The sequence below is a fragment of the Cololabis saira genome, chromosome 2, assembly GCF_033807715.1.
Source record: "Cololabis saira isolate AMF1-May2022 chromosome 2, fColSai1.1, whole genome shotgun sequence".
NCBI lineage: Eukaryota > Metazoa > Chordata > Actinopteri > Beloniformes > Belonidae > Cololabis > Cololabis saira.
Genome location: NC_084588.1, coordinates 2,715,705 through 2,733,020, shown reverse-complemented (window position 1 = coordinate 2,733,020; position 17,316 = coordinate 2,715,705). Strand labels below are relative to the sequence as shown.

At 43.3% G+C, this 17,316-nt stretch overlaps 2 protein-coding genes across 2 annotated transcripts in view; both read right to left on the bottom strand.

The window, feature by feature from the left end:
* Positions 1–3,817: 3,817 nt before the first annotated feature.
* Positions 3,818–6,316, bottom strand: LOC133418926 (pro-interleukin-16-like). The gene is made up of 3 exons (XM_061707839.1): positions 6,308–6,316; positions 5,132–5,363; positions 3,818–4,022 (listed from the first exon to the last, which is right to left on the bottom strand). The coding sequence occupies exons 1-3, from the start codon at positions 6,314–6,316 to the stop codon at positions 3,847–3,849; spliced, it is 417 nt and encodes a 138-aa protein (XP_061563823.1). The 3' UTR covers positions 3,818–3,846.
* Positions 6,317–8,231: 1,915 nt separating this feature from the next.
* Positions 8,232–17,316, bottom strand: part of il16 (interleukin 16) — a 58,729-nt gene continuing 49,644 nt past the window's right edge. The window contains exons 21-24 of the mRNA XM_061707827.1: positions 12,789–12,890; positions 10,955–11,182; positions 9,749–9,917; positions 8,232–8,436 (exon numbers count right to left, since the gene is read on the bottom strand). Coding sequence (XP_061563811.1) covers positions 8,261–8,436; positions 9,749–9,917; positions 10,955–11,182; positions 12,789–12,890 — 675 coding nt within the window. The 3' untranslated portion in view covers positions 8,232–8,260. The remainder of the gene's footprint in view (positions 8,437–9,748; positions 9,918–10,954; positions 11,183–12,788; positions 12,891–17,316) is intronic.

Genomic DNA, 17,316 nt, shown 5'->3' with positions numbered 1-17,316 from the left:
TCCACTGTCCATGAAGACATTCCACCTTTGTCCCTGAAGGCGTTCCACCTTTGTTCCGGAAGACGTTGAACCTTTGTTCCGGAAGACGTTGAACCTTTGTTCCGGAAGACGTTGAACCTTTGTTCTCGAAGACGTTCAACCTTTGTTCCCGAAGACTTTGAACCTTTGTTCCCGAAGATATTCCTCCTCCCTTCCAGGAGACTCTCTGACTTCCTAAGAAGGTTTATCAGTTGAGACTGACCAATGGGGAGTTGTGAGCTCGTAAACTGACCCTCCCCTCGCTCCTGTGGGCCATCAGAGAGTCTGCTGCCAGTTGTTTCACCAGTTTCTGGAGACATGCCTCACAGTGAGGAGGCTGATGGTCAGCATGCCAAGGCCAGAATTCGTAGGTGCCTCCTTGGATGGGATCTGGTTTGGTAATCTCAGGACGATGTCTCTGGCTTTCAAAGATGATGCTGTCCTGTTGGCGTTATCAAGCTACGATCTTCATTTCTCTCTGGGATGGTTCACAGGTGGGTGTGAAGCAGCAGGGATGAAGAATCACCACCTCCACATATTAGAACATGAATCACATCCTGGTTTTCTCTCCATCTTTAAACCAATGATCTATGTGTGCCATAGTACGGTACCCTACATTAGTGAAACCGCTGCCTGACGTTCACTTTCCACAAATGTAACTGCACGTCGAGCTGACACAGACAACAAAAAGAAATCAATCGCTCCTCTTGGTAGCATTGTTCTTCTTTGTAGTGCGTGCTGCTAGCTTGTCATTTTTTACGTAGAGTAGAAAGTTTGAGGTGCTGCATCAGGTGGGAGAGTTCAAGTATCTCAGGGTCTTGTGGGTGAGTGAAGGACGCATGGAGCAAGAGATGGACAGGTGATTCAGCATCTGCAGTAATGTGGACTCTTTACTGGTCTGACTACTGAAGAGAGCTGAGACAATCTACAGCCGGGAAAGAATATTACATAGGCGGAGAGCAGCTAGGGAATCTTGAAATGTCATTTTAAAACTGGAAAAGATAAAAACAATGGTTACTACTTTGATTTCCTGCAAAAATATAGATACATTAATGTAATTTGGCTAACAATTAGCAGAATGATCAGACAGTCGCACCTTTTCTTTTTAGATTATTGTAAAGGAATCCATAAAGAGAAGAGTGTTAGTTAACTTCTTCAGAGATGCGACAAATGTAGGAACAGAAAAGCCTCCAGAGCGACCTGCAGATCACTGCAGATCTCCTCTTGATTCCTTGGTTCCTCCTCCACCCTCCAGCTGTGCATCCACAGTGATGCTACAAAGGCACAGTGTTGCTCCGTACTGAGTACTGACAGTTTGTAATCCAGCCTGTCCAGCTGGTGTCCGTCTCTCTGACCGCTGGGCTGGTCAGCAGCAAAACTAAACACCACGACAGAGACGGCACAAACTTGCTGTACCAATCGGGCTTATAGCTCTCAGCTGGCTGGAGGAGCTGGAGGAGATGGATGGGTTGATAGATGGATGGACGTATTGATGGATGTTATTATTTACATTTTGCTCAGGAGATTCAGCCCACATTTGAGGCTGGACTCCATTATTCCCTCTTTCTTAAGTGATTTCTGGAACAATCCAGTCACACCAATACATTCGCCATGTCAACATGGCTCAAGCGTGGCCTCCACGTGAACCTCGGTGCGCACCAAACAATTGGACAAAAACTGCCATGACAGATTGGTCTTGCTCCATCTCTGAAAGAACCAAACCATGCGTCCCATCAGGAGTGACCTTTTCCTAATTTCTACTGTTGTTTTTTGAATGGTCCATTGTTCAAAGACCAGGCCTGCTTTAGTCTCACCTACAAGTCGAAACACATTTTGTACACCAGCCAGACCGTTCCTGGAGGTTTTTTTTCTTAATCACCTTCCCCATACTGACTATTGTTGTGTCTATAGGTCCATTTGAGGACCCGGATCCTGTACCGGGCTAATTTCCACCTGTTTCCCTCACTTAAAAGAACGTAGTGCTTGTGGGACCTCAGTAATGTGACTCCTCTTCCTCACCTCATGGAACGCTCAGTAAACATGTATTATGTTGCATGGATGTCATGTGATGATTGTTATTTTGTTCTGATTCGTGCCTCATCTTTACTTCTGTTGGACTCCTCGGTTCTGGCGCTGCACATCTGTAAACTGTAAATATCACCTGAACTTACTCCCTGAGGAGGAGGAGGGGGGGCAGAAGGATTTGATTAAAGCCAAACTTTTGCTGCATGTCTTTATTGTGTATGTGTTTATTATACGTGATTAAAAATGGTTTGAATCACCTGTGTCCCTGGATCATTAACTCTGATTAGCAGCAGAGACTAAAAAGAACTCCACAAAACACCTGTGACGTCACCTGAAGCCAGCAAAACATTAGCTTTAGTGTGCTAAAGCTAAGCTTACTAGGGTTCCTCTCGTCAGTACAGAGTTCTAGCATTGTTCTTTTTATTTCTTGCTCCCGCTGACAAATAAGAACAATTTCAGAAGGTGTCAATGTTTTTCCTCCCCCAGACTGTAACCACATCCAGGACCTAGTCAGCATCCTGTAACTAGGTCCTGGTTCTAGATGTGGTTATTGTGTTCCTTCTCTAACCAGGACTAACCAGGCTTCTTTAATTTTATATTGTATGAACAAATCTTCATAGACTCATTTGTAAGGGTCTGCAGAGAGAACAGACCAACTACAACCACCTGGCGCTGTGATGATCAACTTTATCTTCATACCCGGGTAGCTGAAGGTTACTCAAATATTCCACACTGCAAACATACTAATTGTCTCAAACGGTGGTGTACTTCATCTGCTGAGCATGCTGATGAAAAGTTGATCAAATACATTTGATCAGATCATTTCAAAGTTACATGCCAAATGCCAATCTAATTTGTGGGCATGGCTAAAGCTCTCTTTGGTTGTGCGTTTGTGATGTAATGATCCAGAGTTAAAGACCCTGGTACTGATAATCAGTATCTTTCTCCTCATGGGTCAATAGCTACATCCAGTACTGGAGTTGTAAAAATAAATCAGGGGGGATGGTGGATTTTATCATATGGGGACAGATAATTTGGGCTGATTACAAATAATATAATATATTACAAATAATAGCAGTGACCAAAACACCTGCAGAAATACTGCAGGAATGACATAGCAGCAGTTAAATGCAGCCTTCTGTAAGCTTTAAATATCCACTGGGCTTACATCAAATACATCAAAACACAACAATAAAAAACACTTTTCTGAACTTATCAATATGACTCTGTCCTTCACAGGATAAGTAACATGGATCACTGCAAAAACTCTAAATCTTAACAAGAATATTTGTCTTATTTCTAGTTAAAATGTCTCATTTTAGTAAAAGAAATCTCATTACACTTAAAACAAGACTCATCACTGGAAAAAACAACAATTTTCACCTGTTTCAAGTAGATTTTCACTTGAAATAAGTAGAAAAATCTGCCAGTGGAACAAGATTTCTTTGCTTGTAATAAGAAGATAAATCTTGTCCCACTGGCAGATTTTTCTACTTATTTCAAGTGAAAATTTACTTGAAACAGGTGAAAATTGTCAAATAAGTTATTTTTCTGGTGTTTTTTTTCTGGTGATGACTCTAAATGTTGAAATAGCAGTAAAACCACATTCATTGATGAAATGACATAAGGGATGGAAAGGGGGGTGGTAGTTTTACAGGGGGGGATGATTTGGACCGTTTTTATTTCAGGGGGGGATGATTTGGACCGTTTTTATTTCAGGGGGGATGATTTGGACCGTTTTTATTTCAGGGGGGGTGCCATCCCCCCTCATCCCCCCTCATCTCCCCTCAACTCCAGTCCTGGCTACATCTGTCCTTCCTCCGCCGGCTGCCTCCTCCTGACGACCACCGCGACTGGTCCTTGAGGTAGAGCCTTGATCATGTTCCAGGCCTCAAATCGAGTATTTTCCTGCAGACTGACCCCCTGGACCTGCAGAACCTCATCTCCGCACTGAAGACCACTGAGCTCAGCTGCTCCTCCTGAAATACACGGAATTCCAGGTCATAGACCCCAAAAAACTGTATAAAGAGAACTGGACACACCAAATTGTCTTTACTAAAGGAGTGACAACAGGATAAGGACTGAATCCAGACCCTCGTGGCCCGTAGAGGAACCGCAGGTCTGGATCCAGACCCTGGACCCTGGTCATGTTGCCCCTGACATTTTACAGGACTGTCTCAGAAAATTAGAATATTGTGATAAAGTTCTTTATTTTCTGTAATGCAATTAAAAACAAAAATGTCATACATTCTGGATTCATTACAAATCAACTGAAATATTGCAAGCCTTTTATTATTTTAATATTGCTGATCATGGCTTACAGTTTAAGATTAAGATTCCCAGAATATTCTAATTTTTTGAGAAGGCCAGACTGGGGGTCGGGGACGTCAGCAACAGCACAGCAGGCAGGTGTAAGCAGCAGCCGGATGACTGGGGGTGGGGACCGCAGGCAGGTGGAAGCAGCAGCAGGATGACTGGGGGTGGGGGCCGCAGGCAGGTGGAAGCAGCAGCCGGATGACTGGGGGTGGGGACCGCAGGCAGGTGGAAGCAGCAGCAGGATGACTACTAGAATAACTTTATTATTTTAATATTGCCGATTGTGGCTTACAATTTAAGATTAAGATTCCCAGAATATTCAAATTTTTTGAGATAGGATATTTGAGTTTTCTTAAGCTGTAAGCCATGATCAGCAATATTAAAATAATAAAAGGCTTGCAATATTTCAGTTGATTTGTAATGAATCCAGAATTTATGAAATTTTTGTTTTTGTAATTGCATTACAGAAAATCACAATATTCTAATTTTCTGAGACAGTCCTGTATGTAGTCTAACCTTCTTTGTTTTTTGTTTATAGTTTTTCGTCTTGTTGTGTTTTTTTGTAATTACTGTTTTACCTCCTAAATTGAGGGTAGGTTTTGCTGCATAAGCCTGTTGGCTTTTTGACCTCTCCTGTCACACTTGTTTTACTATTTTGATTGTAAGTGTTACTTTTATTGTGTGCAAAACTAATAAAATAAAAAATAAAAAATAAATCAGAGTTCAATCATGCAACAGGAAAACAGCATTATGAAGCTGTGGTGACACTAACCAGCAGGACTGGAGTCCTCGGCTGCAGGGCCCCGGCCCTCCCTGGACTCCTGGGGGGCCCCCCTGCAGACCACCACCACGGCCAGCTTCAGCCCGCGGGTCTGACGCAGGGCGGCCGTGGCCTCAGCGTGGGTCACACCGTGCAGGGTCTGGCCGTTGATGGACAGGACCTGGTCTCCTTTCTGAATGGTGCCCTGCTGAGCCGCCAGGCCGCTGGGAAACACTTTGTGGACCTGGACGATGGATCAAGATGGTTGGTTCCAGACAATAGCAAACACCAGCAGAATTTTTAAAAAAAGGGCTAAATATGACTTGTTGGTGTCATGCTTTCCCAGTTCTGGTGGATTGTGGATGGAGTCCACCACCTTTCAGAGGACGGGTGGGAATGAGCATGAAAGGAGTCATGAAAAGTTTCATGATCCAACTCTGAGGGTCAGATGTTCATAAACCTGGTGCTGAGGAGAGAATTAAAAAGGGATCTAGACGGAGATAAGGAACGACCAGATCCACCAGGAGCTCTGTCTCTTCATAGCTGCTCACGGCTCCAGCTGACTTTTAAGCAGCGCCGAGACAAACAAACAAAGCGCCATAAAAACTGATGACCAGGGCTGAAGAACACTGATTCATTAAAAAATATGAATGTTCCTAAAGTCGTGATCTGAACGTGAATATTTGCGTCTCATCTAGGGGAGCATGGGGTCACATGTTGTCGCCTCTGAATGTCGCTTGAGTATCAGGCTCATGTCAGGGTCATGTTAAGGTCGTATCAGGGTGAACTTTAATATCACGCTCAAGCAGGAAATTACGGTGGCCGAGACCCGCCATTGCTGAAAATGAAAGAAATGCTGCAAATAAAAAGAAACGCCGCTGCAAATAAAATAAACGCTGCAAATAAAAAGAAATACCGCTGCAAATAAAAGAAACGCTGCAAATAAAAAGAAACGCCGCTGCAAATAAAAGAAACGCTGCAAAAAACTGCCATGACAGATTGGTCTTGCTCCATCTCTGAAAGAACCAAACCATGCGTCCCATCAGGAGTGACCTTTTCCTAATTTCTACTGTTGTTTTTTGAATGGTCCATTGTTCAAAGACCAGGCCTGCTTTAGTCTCACCTACAAGTCGAAACACATTTTGTACACCAGCCAGACCGTTCCTGGAGGTTTTTTTTCTTAACCACCTTCCCCATACTGACTATTGTTGTGTCTATAGGTCCATTTGAGGACCCGGATCCTGTACCGGGCTAATTTCCACCTGTTTCCCTCACTTAAAAGAACGTAGTGCTTGTGGGACCTCAGTAATGTGACTCCTCTTCCTCACCTCATGGAACGCTCAGTAAACATGTATTATGTTGCATGGATGTCATGTGATGATTGTTATTTTGTTCTGATTCGTGCCTCATCTTTACTTCTGTTGGACTCCTCGGTTCTGGCGCTGCACATCTGTAAACTGTAAATATCACCTGAACTTACTCCCTGAGGAGGAAGGGGAGGGGGGGCAGAAGGATTTGATTAAAGCCAAACTTTTGCTGCATGTCTTTATTGTGTATGTGTTTATTATACGTGATTAAAAATGGTTTGAATCACCTGTGTCCCTGGATCATTAACTCTGATTAGCAGCAGAGACTAAAAAGAACTCCACAAAACACCTGTGACGTCACCTGAAGCCAGCAAAACATTAGCTTTAGTGTGCTAAAGCTAAGCTTACTAGGGTTCCTCTCGTCAGTACAGAGTTCTAGCATTGTTCTTTTTATTTCTTGCTCCCGCTGACAAATAAGAACAATTTCAGAAGGTGTCAATGTTTTTCCTCCCCCAGACTGTAACCACATCCAGGACCTAGTCAGCATCCTGTAACTAGGTCCTGGTTCTAGATGTGGTTATTGTGTTCCTTCTCTAACCAGGACTAACCAGGCTTCTTTAATTTTATATTGTATGAACAAATCTTCATAGACTCATTTGTAAGGGTCTGCAGAGAGAACAGACCAACTACAACCACCTGGCGCTGTGATGATCAACTTTATCTTCATACCCGGGTAGCTGAAGGTTACTCAAATATTCCACACTGCAAACATACTAATTGTCTCAAACGGTGGTGTACTTCATCTGCTGAGCATGCTGATGAAAAGTTGATCAAATACATTTGATCAGATCATTTCAAAGTTACATGCCAAATGCCAATCTAATTTGTGGGCATGGCTAAAGCTCTCTTTGGTTGTGCGTTTGTGATGTAATGATCCAGAGTTAAAGACCCTGGTACTGATAATCAGTATCTTTCTCCTCATGGGTCAGTAGCTACATCCAGTACTGGAGTTGTAAAAATAAATCAGGGGGGATGGTGGATTTTATCATATGGGGACAGATAATTTGGGCTGATTACAAATAATATAATATATTACAAATAATAGCAGTGACCAAAACACCTGCAGAAATACTGCAGGAATGACATAGCAGCAGTTAAATGCAGCCTTCTGTAAGCTTTAAATATCCACTGGGCTTACATCAAATACATCAAAACACAACAATAAAAAACACTTTTCTGAACTTATCAATATGACTCTGTCCTTCACAGGATAAGTAACATGGATCACTGCAAAAACTCTAAATCTTAACAAGAATATTTGTCTTATTTCTAGTTAAAATGTCTCATTTTAGTAAAAGAAATCTCATTACACTTAAAACAAGACTCATCACTGGAAAAAACAACAATTTTCACCTGTTTCAAGTAGATTTTCACTTGAAATAAGTAGAAAAATCTGCCAGTGGAACAAGATTTCTTTGCTTGTAATAAGAAGATAAATCTTGTCCCACTGGCAGATTTTTCTACTTATTTCAAGTGAAAATTTACTTGAAACAGGTGAAAATTGTCAAATAAGTTATTTTTCTGGTGTTTTTTTTCTGGTGATGACTCTAAATGTTGAAATAGCAGTAAAACCACATTCATTGATGAAATGACATAAGGGATGGAAAAGGAGGGATGGCAGTTTTACAGGGGGGATGATTTGGACCGTTTTTATTTCAGGGGGGGATGATTTGGACCGTTTTTATTTCAGGGGGGATGATTTGGACCGTTTTTATTTCAGGGGGGGTGCCATCCCCCCTCATCCCCCCTCATCTCCCCTCAACTCCAGTCCTGGCTACATCTGTCCTTCCTCCGCCGGCTGCCTCCTCCTGACGACCACCGCGACTGGTCCTTGAGGTAGAGCCTTGATCATGTTCCAGGCCTCAAATCGAGTATTTTCCTGCAGACTGACCCCCTGGACCTGCAGAACCTCATCTCCGCACTGAAGACCACTGAGCTCAGCTGCTCCTCCTGAAATACACGGAATTCCAGGTCATAGACCCCAAAAAACTGTATAAAGAGAACTGGACACACCAAATTGTCTTTACTAAAGGAGTGACAACAGGATAAGGACTGAATCCAGACCCTCGTGGCCCGTAGAGGAACCGCAGGTCTGGATCCAGACCCTGGACCCTGGTCATGTTGCCCCTGACATTTTACAGGACTGTCTCAGAAAATTAGAATATTGTGATAAAGTTCTTTATTTTCTGTAATGCAATTAAAAACAAAAATGTCATACATTCTGGATTCATTACAAATCAACTGAAATATTGCAAGCCTTTTATTATTTTAATATTGCTGATCATGGCTTACAGTTTAAGATTAAGATTCCCAGAATATTCTAATTTTTTGAGAAGGCCAGACTGGGGGTCGGGGACGTCAGCAACAGCACAGCAGGCAGGTGTAAGCAGCAGCCGGATGACTGGGGGTGGGGACCGCAGGCAGGTGGAAGCAGCAGCAGGATGACTGGGGGTGGGGGCCGCAGGCAGGTGGAAGCAGCAGCAGGATGACTGGGGGTGGGGGCCGCAGGCAGGTGGAAGCAGCAGCCGGATGACTGGGGGTGGGGACCACAGGCAGGTGGAAGCAGCAGCAGGATGACTAGCAGGATGACTGGGGGTGGGGACCACAGGCAGGTGGAAGCAGCAGCAGGATGACTGGGGGTGGGGACCACAGGCAGGTGGAAGCAGCAGCAGGATGACTGGGGGTGGGGACCACAGGCACGTGGAAGCAGCAGCTGGATGACTGGGGGTGGGGACCGCAGGCAGGTGGAAGCAGCAGCAGGATGACTGGGGGTGGGGACCGCAGGCAGGTGGAAGCAGCAGCAGGATGACTAGCAGGATGACTGGGGGTGGGGACCACAGGCAGGTGGAAGCAGCAGCAGGATGACTGGGGGTGGGGACAGCAGGCAGGTGGAAGCAGCAGCGGGATGACCGGGGGTGGGGACCGCAGGCCAGCACACAGCTCCCGAAGCTCCGGCCCAATCAGCAAGCCCCAGGTTAGGTTCAGGGTCGGGGAAAGGTTGAGAAGGGGCAGGGCCAGGGTAATGAATCCAGAATGTATGACATTTTTGTTTTTGTAATTGCATTACAGAAAATCACAATATTCTAATTTTCTGAGACAGTCCTGTATGTTAAGTCAAATCTGAAAGAATTCTCAAATACCCATGTGAGTTTATGGGGGGTTGAGGGGCTGGAATGGCCTCCCACAGTTTTCAGGTCCCTTTTTGTGTCATAGAAAACCAAAGTGGAGATATTCAGGAGATAAATACAGGTCTGGCTCGTACCATTGGAGATCCTGTTGATGATTAAGGGCCTGTCCCCGTGGATTGAACCTTTTCCTCCTTCCAAAGTGAAGCCAACTCCTCCAACACCTTTCTCCAGTTCCACAGTCACCGGGGCTTCCCATTCGTCTCCTGCAACACCACGACAACGAAGGTCAAACGATTTGTAAGACTGGCAACTTGTTCTAACTGGACGGAACCCTCTACTCCTCTGTTCAGAAAACTCTAAATTCTTTCAGTATATGACATAAATATTCATCAGATATGTGTGTTTTTATACAAACATATGTTTTTGCCTTTTTCTTTACCACTATCGTTTAGTAATTTTTTCAAATATAATTCTTAAATACATTCATATAATACTAGACAGGTTAATCATCTTCATCTTCCTTTTTATAAAACTAAACACGGCCAGTTTTCCCTCAGATATCGTGGTGTTACAGATATGGAACTCCAAATCTCACATTATCAAAAGCTCTGTTTCTCTAGAGATTTTTAAAAGAAATGTATCATCTCATTTAATTCATATTTAAAAAATGGCACAAGTTTTTTTTTTTTCTTTTTTTTTTGATTATTTTTTGAGTGTTAATGATCTGTAACTGTACAGGACTGTCTAAGAAAATGAGAATATTGTGATAAAGTTCTTTATTTTCTGTAATGCAATTAAAAAAAACAAAAATGTCATACATTCTTTTATTATTTTAATATTGCCGATTGTGGCTTACAATTTAAGATTAAGATTCCCAGAATATTCAAATTTTTTGAGATAGGATATTTGAGTTTTCTTAAGCTGTAAGCCATGATCAGCAATATTAAAATAATAAAAGGCTTGCAATATTTCAGTTGATTTGTAATGAATCCAGAATTTATGAAATTTTTGTTTTTGTAATTGCATTACAGAAAATCACAATATTCTAATTTTCTGAGACAGTCCTGTATGTAGTCTAACCTTCTTTGTTTTTTGTTTATAGTTTTTCGTCTTGTTGTGTTTTTTTGTAATTACTGTTTTACCTCCTAAATTGAGGGTAGGTTTTGCTGCATAAGCCTGTTGGCTTTTTGACCTCTCCTGTCACATTTGTTTTACTATTTTGATTGTAAGTGTTACTTTTATTGTGTGCAAAACTAATAAAATAAAAAATAAAAAATAAATCAGAGTTCAATCATGCAACAGGAAAACAGCATTATGAAGCTGTGGTGACACTAACCAGCAGGACTGGAGTCCTCGGCTGCAGGGCCCCGGCCCTCCCTGGACTCCTGGGGGGCCCCCCTGCAGACCACCACCACGGCCAGCTTCAGCCCGCGGGTCTGACGCAGGGCGGCCGTGGCCTCAGCGTGGGTCACACCGTGCAGGGTCTGGCCGTTGATGGACAGGACCTGGTCTCCTTTCTGAATGGTGCCCTGCTGAGCCGCCAGGCCGCTGGGAAACACTTTGTGGACCTGGACGATGGATCAAGATGGTTGGTTCCAGACAATAGCAAACACCAGCAGAATTTTTAAAAAAAGGGCTAAATATGACTTGTTGGTGTCATGCTTTCCCAGTTCTGGTGGATTGTGGATGGAGTCCACCACCTTTCAGAGGACGGGTGGGAATGAGCATGAAAGGAGTCATGAAAAGTTTCATGATCCAACTCTGAGGGTCAGATGTTCATAAACCTGGTGCTGAGGAGAGAATTAAAAAGGGATCTAGACGGAGATAAGGAACGACCAGATCCACCAGGAGCTCTGTCTCTTCATAGCTGCTCACGGCTCCAGCTGACTTTTAAGCAGCGCCGAGACAAACTAACAAAGCGCCATAAAAACTGATGACCAGGGCTGAAGAACACTGATTCATTAAAAAATATGAATGTTCCTAAAGTCGTGATCTGAACGTGAATATTTGCGTCTCATCTAGGGGAGCATGGGGTCACATGTTGTCGCCTCTGAATGTCGCTTGAGTATCAGGCTCATGTCAGGGTCATGTTAAGGTCGTATCAGGGTGAACTTTAATATCACGCTCAAGCAGGAAATTACGGTGGCCGAGACCCGCCATTGCTGAAAATGAAAGAAATGCTGCAAATAAAAAGAAACGCCGCTGCAAATAAAATAAACGCTGCAAATAAAAAGAAATACCGCTGCAAATAAAAGAAACGCTGCAAATAAAAAGAAACGCCGCTGCAAATAAAAGAAACGCTGCAAATTAAAGAAACGCTGCTGCAAATAAAAACAAACGCCGCTGCAAATAAAAGAAACGCCGCTGCAAATAAAAACAAACGCCGCTGCAAATAAAAGAAACGCTGCAAATAAAAGAAACGCTGCACATAAAAACAAACGCCGCTGCAAATAAAAGAAACGCTGCAAATAAAAACAAACACCGCTGCAAATAAAAAAAAACTACGCAAATAAAAAAGCCACAACGGAAGTGAATTACCGGGGACTATTTTTGCTGATGCACCGGTGTTTTTTACGTGAGAGGAGAAGAAGAAGACAAAGACGTAAGTGAAAAGGAAGAAATAAGAAGAGCGAGGAATAAGAAGAACAACGAACGAGAAAATAAGTGAAAAGGTTAGTGTTCAACGTCGCTACGTGTAATTTTTAATGTGCAACACCGGTGTATCGGCAAAAATAGTCCCCGGTAATTCACTTCCGTTGTGGCTTTTTTATTTGCATCGTTTTTTTATTTTATTTGCAGCTGGGTTTCTTTATATTTGCATCTTTTCTTTTATTTGCAGCGGCGTTTCTTTTTGTTTGCAGCGTTTATTTTATTTGCTAAGCGTTTATCTTATTTGCAGCGGCGTTTGTTTCTGTTTGCAGCGTTACTTTTATTTTCAGCAATGGCGGGTCTCGGCCACCGTAGGAAATGCTTGGACGTGATATATTCTGGGTCTCTGGAATTCGCCTAGACACAACTTCTGTTGTAATAGATGCTACACAAATAATATTAAAAATGCAGCGGACTGTACAATCACAGCACACAGCTTTGGAAACCCTTGAATCGCAGCTGCGTGGTTAAAACCTCGTCTTCTTCTACTATGCCGAGAACATGTGTGTGTTGAGTTCCTGGTACCGTGGGAGTTTTGCTCTCCAAGTCACAGCCTCCTGCGATGCTGAAGCCCAGCCCGGCTCCTTCCTCTTTGTGAAGAATGATGACGTGGATGTTGATGAGCGTCTGGGAGAGTAAAACAGCACTTTCAGGTTTCCTGCAGCAGCTCAAATGTGTTAAACTAGTGCTGGGATGGGAGACGCCCCGCCAACACCACCTCCAACCTGGACCATTTGTTCTGAGCTGATCGCAGTTATTTACGTCATGCTGCCATTAGATTTTGCTCCTGCACATTAATTATCTGGAAATGTCCCCTTTCCTCTATAGAGGGTCTGCATTGACATAACTTCCCCACTGGACCAGCCCCCTTACTCACACTGAGTGGCAAAAATGGCTGAAACTAGTGGAGAAGATAGATTAGATTAGATTCAACTTTATTGTCATTGCATATGTTAAAGTACAGGGTGTTGAGACACATTGTCACACGAAGTTCCAGCTTCCTACTCCCTGCAGAGACGACACCTTGCAAGTAGCTTCAACCCAGACTTGAACCACTACAGCACCCTATGGGGTGATTTGGAACTTAGTGACAGTCATGCCAAATGCCCGATAGTGACATTTGGCCACAGATGTGAATTGCTTTTCGTCTGTCACTTGGCTTGTTGATTCCTGCCTTTTGTGCTTTGAATTTACTGTATAAAAGTCCTGTTGTCGAGCCACTCTGGGTCAGCACACCAACCCAGACACGCTCTGAGTAGGTCCTGCTCACCGCCGGCTTACTGAATAAAACTCTCAACCCCACAGCGGATTCCTGAACTGGATTCTATATTATTCCTCAACAAGGGCAACGGAATGCAGTTAGCATCTAACCGGAAGTGCTTATGAAGTGAAATAAACACAATGTACAGCATATACACATATATACACATATAGAGGACTGTCTCAGAAAATTAGAATATTGTGATTTTCTGTAATGCAATTACAAAAACAAAAATGTCATACATTCTGGATTCATTACAAATCAACTGAAATATTGCCTTTTATTATTGTAATATTGCTGATCATGGCTTACAGCTTTAGAAAAATCAAATATCATATCTCAAAAAAATAGAATAATCTGGGAATCTTAATCTTAAACTGTAAGCCATAATCAGCAATATTAAAATAATAAAAGGCCTGCAATATTTCAGTTGATTTGTAATGAATCCAGAATGTATGACATTTTTGTTTTTTGCATTACAGAAAATAAATAACTTTATCACAATATTCTAATTTTCTGAGACAGAGTTCAGCAGGGAGACAGCTGTGGGGAAGAAGCTGTTCCTGAACCCGGTGGTTCGTGTACGGAGACTCCTGTAGCGCCTCCCAGAGGGCAGGAGGGCCAACAGTCTGTGTGCTGAGTGGTAGGTGTGAAGTTAATTAAACTTCTGAACAAGTTTGTCCTTATAAACTATCACATGCAGATCACAGGCCACTTCCTGAGTTTTGTCAGGGGGGTCGACTGACGGCAGCCTCATTGTCTTTAAAGGTTAGCTAAGGGTTAGTTGGACCATCTGATGACACAAGACCCCATGAAGGTTGGCCTGGTGACTTCCGGTTTGTAAATGGCCCAGTGTCTTTAGACGCATCTGTTCAAAACCCCCAACAGAGGTCCTGTTTTTAGTTCCGGAAGGCATTTGACCCCAGTGACCCATGGTTTTTAAAGCTTAAGTTTCACATGTCACATATGTGTCTTTTTAAACCTCGAGGTTTGGAAACTCCGTATTTGTTTTCTTCTAATTGTTCATTGTCCACCAAATATGGTCATGTTCCTGTCACCCCTTTTCTCAATAAAAAGCTTCATGCAAGGGGAGGGTCTTTGGGAAGCATTTGCTGTCAGGGGCTCTGCCTCTTTCAGTGTGCTCTCCCCCTCCTGCAGGAGCGCCTTAAAGATCATTCTACAGTCTCTGTGTCTTTCCTAAGTTATGAATTTATTTTATGTTGATTAGGAACCTAACAGTAGGAGTCCTTGATCTGGTGGTAGGAGTCCTTGATCTGGTGGTAGGAGTCCTTGATCTGGTGGTAGCAGTCTTTGATCTGGTGGTAGGAGTCCTTGATCTGGTGGTAGGAGTCCTTGATCTGGTGGTAGGAGTCGTTGATCTGGTGGTAGGAGCCCTTGATCTGGTGGTAGGAGTCCTTGATCTGGTGGTAGGAGTCCTTGATCTGGTGGTAGAAGTCTTTGATCTGGTGGTAGGAGTCTTTGATCTGGTGGTAGCAGTCTTTGATCTGGTGGTGGCAGTCTTTGATCTGGTGGTAGGAGTCCTTGATCTGGTGGTAGGAGTCCTTGATCTGGTGGTAGGAGTCTTGATCTGGTGGTAGGAGTCCTTGATCTGGTGGTAGCAGTCCTTGATCTGGTGGTAGCAGTCCTTGATCTGGTGGTAGGAGTCCTTGATCTGGTGGTAGGAGTCTTGATCTGGTGGTAGGAGTCCTTGATCTGGTGGTAGGAGTCCTTGGTGATGTTGGTTGCCCTCCTGAAACACTTCCTGTGGACGGTGTTCATGGCAGGAAATGAAGCTCCGGCGATGCGCTGGGCGGTTTTCACCCCCCTCTGCAGTGCCTTCCGGTCAGCGCTGGAGCAGTTCCCGTACCAGACAAAGCCATTATGGCCTGCGCTCACTTCATTATTCCGCGTGTTCGCACTGAGCTGGGAAAAAGAGCTTTTAAATTTGCTGCCCCCTTTGCTTGGAACACCTTTCAGAAAGACTTTAAACTGACGGACCTGATATCCTTCAACGACTTTGGTTCGATCTTGAAAGGACCTAGAGCGTGAAAGCATTGGACAGTGTCTCTGTACCTGATGGTAGTTATGTCTTCCTCAACATCTGCACTTTATATGATTGGTGTGATTACCTACTTTTAACTGGCTGTGACCTCCTATGTATCTGCACTTTATAAGATGTGGTTTTATCATTTTATTGCTACTTTGTTCCTCTGTTATTGTTTTGTATTCTGTCTTTTAACCTTGTGATTTTATTTGTTTTGACTTGCGCTGCTGCCTTCCTGGCCAGGTCACCCTGGTGAAAGAGATCCTTGATCTCAATGGGCTACTACCTGGTTAAATAAAGGTTAAATTAAAAAAAAAGGCTGTGATACAGTTGAGGTTGGAGTCCTCAAGAAGAAGAGGCGCTGGTGAGCCTTCCTGACCAGGTTGGAGCAGTTTGTTGTCCAGGAGAAAGTCCTGTGAAATGTGGATCCTCAGGAATTTGAAGCTGGTCACACGTTCCACTGCCACACCGTTGATGTGGACGGGTGGATGAGTGACAGCATTCTTCCTGAATCCACAATCAGTTCTTTGGAAGAAGACGGGATAACAGCCAATTAATGGCTTAAATTAACGGCAGCTGGACTTGACAGTGACCCGTACAGTTACCCCAAGAACCAGTGGTCCATGGACATTAATATTTGTTACAGTTACCAAGAACCAGTGGTCCATTGACATTAATATTTGGTACAGTTACCCCAAGAACCAGTGGTCCATGGACATTAATATTTGGTACAGTTACCAAGAACCAGTGGTCCATGGACATTAATATTTGGTACAGTTACCAAGAACCAGTAGTCCATGGACATTAATATTTGGTACAGTTACCAAGAACCAGTAGTCCATGGACATTAATATTTGGTACAGTTACCAAGAACCAGTGGTCCATGGACATTAATATTTGGTACAGTTACCAAGAACCAGTAGTCCATGGACATTAATATTTGGTACAGTTTCCCCAAGAACCAGTGGTCCATGGACATTAATATTTGGCCATGAATCCAGTTTCCTGATATTTATATGTACTTAATTTCTACACCGGGGAAATACATGGAGCAAAGCTTGAAGGCAGACAAAAGTCTTGACGCTTGGTCCTCCTTCAAGGCAGGATTTGTTGTAGAAATTAAAGTGATGAGGACACCAAACTTTATGATTTGACCGTTTAACGTTAGCTACCCAAAAATCCAATATTACCTGATACAAAATGGGAACCGCAAATCCACGTTTAGGTGTCTGGAATCCAGTTGTTTCTGTGAATTGCAGAGATCCATTTGTCTCTCTTAAGCTTATTTTTCAGCAGTTTGTAAAACGATAACTCAGATTTCTTGCTAAATCTATGAGTACAGTCGATCGCAAAACAGCTCTTTCCCATTTTAGATGTTTTCAAGTTGAAAGTTTACGGTGCCACTCAGTCTTTCTGACACTCAGTGGGCGTAACCCGCTGTGAAGTCGAATCTGTGACGTAATGCACATTCCCTCTATTGGTTACCTTTGACCGAAGCTCCACATCCTGCAGCATTGATCTCTGATCATATTACTTCATATTACGTCATTACTACAGTCATTTTACTTTCTTTGTGATGCTTAAACTCCTAAAACCTCCATTTCATGTATGCTCTGGTGAGGACCCTGTTTGTGGGCGGGTCAAGTTGTGATTGGAGTTTAGACCACCAATCAGCAGACGGAATGAATGTTTGTGGAAACAGGAAGTTGTTTCTGGAAGCTCCTGCTGTGACAGCTCTTTAAAACTTG

Bases quoted from the DNA above. Each gene is read 5' to 3' on its own strand.
- LOC133418926 (XM_061707839.1), bottom strand. The intron at 4,023-5,131 runs GTTAGTGTCACC...CGTGTATTTCAG, and splicing joins CGAGGACTCCAGTCCTGCTG to GAGGAGCAGCTGAGCTCAGT.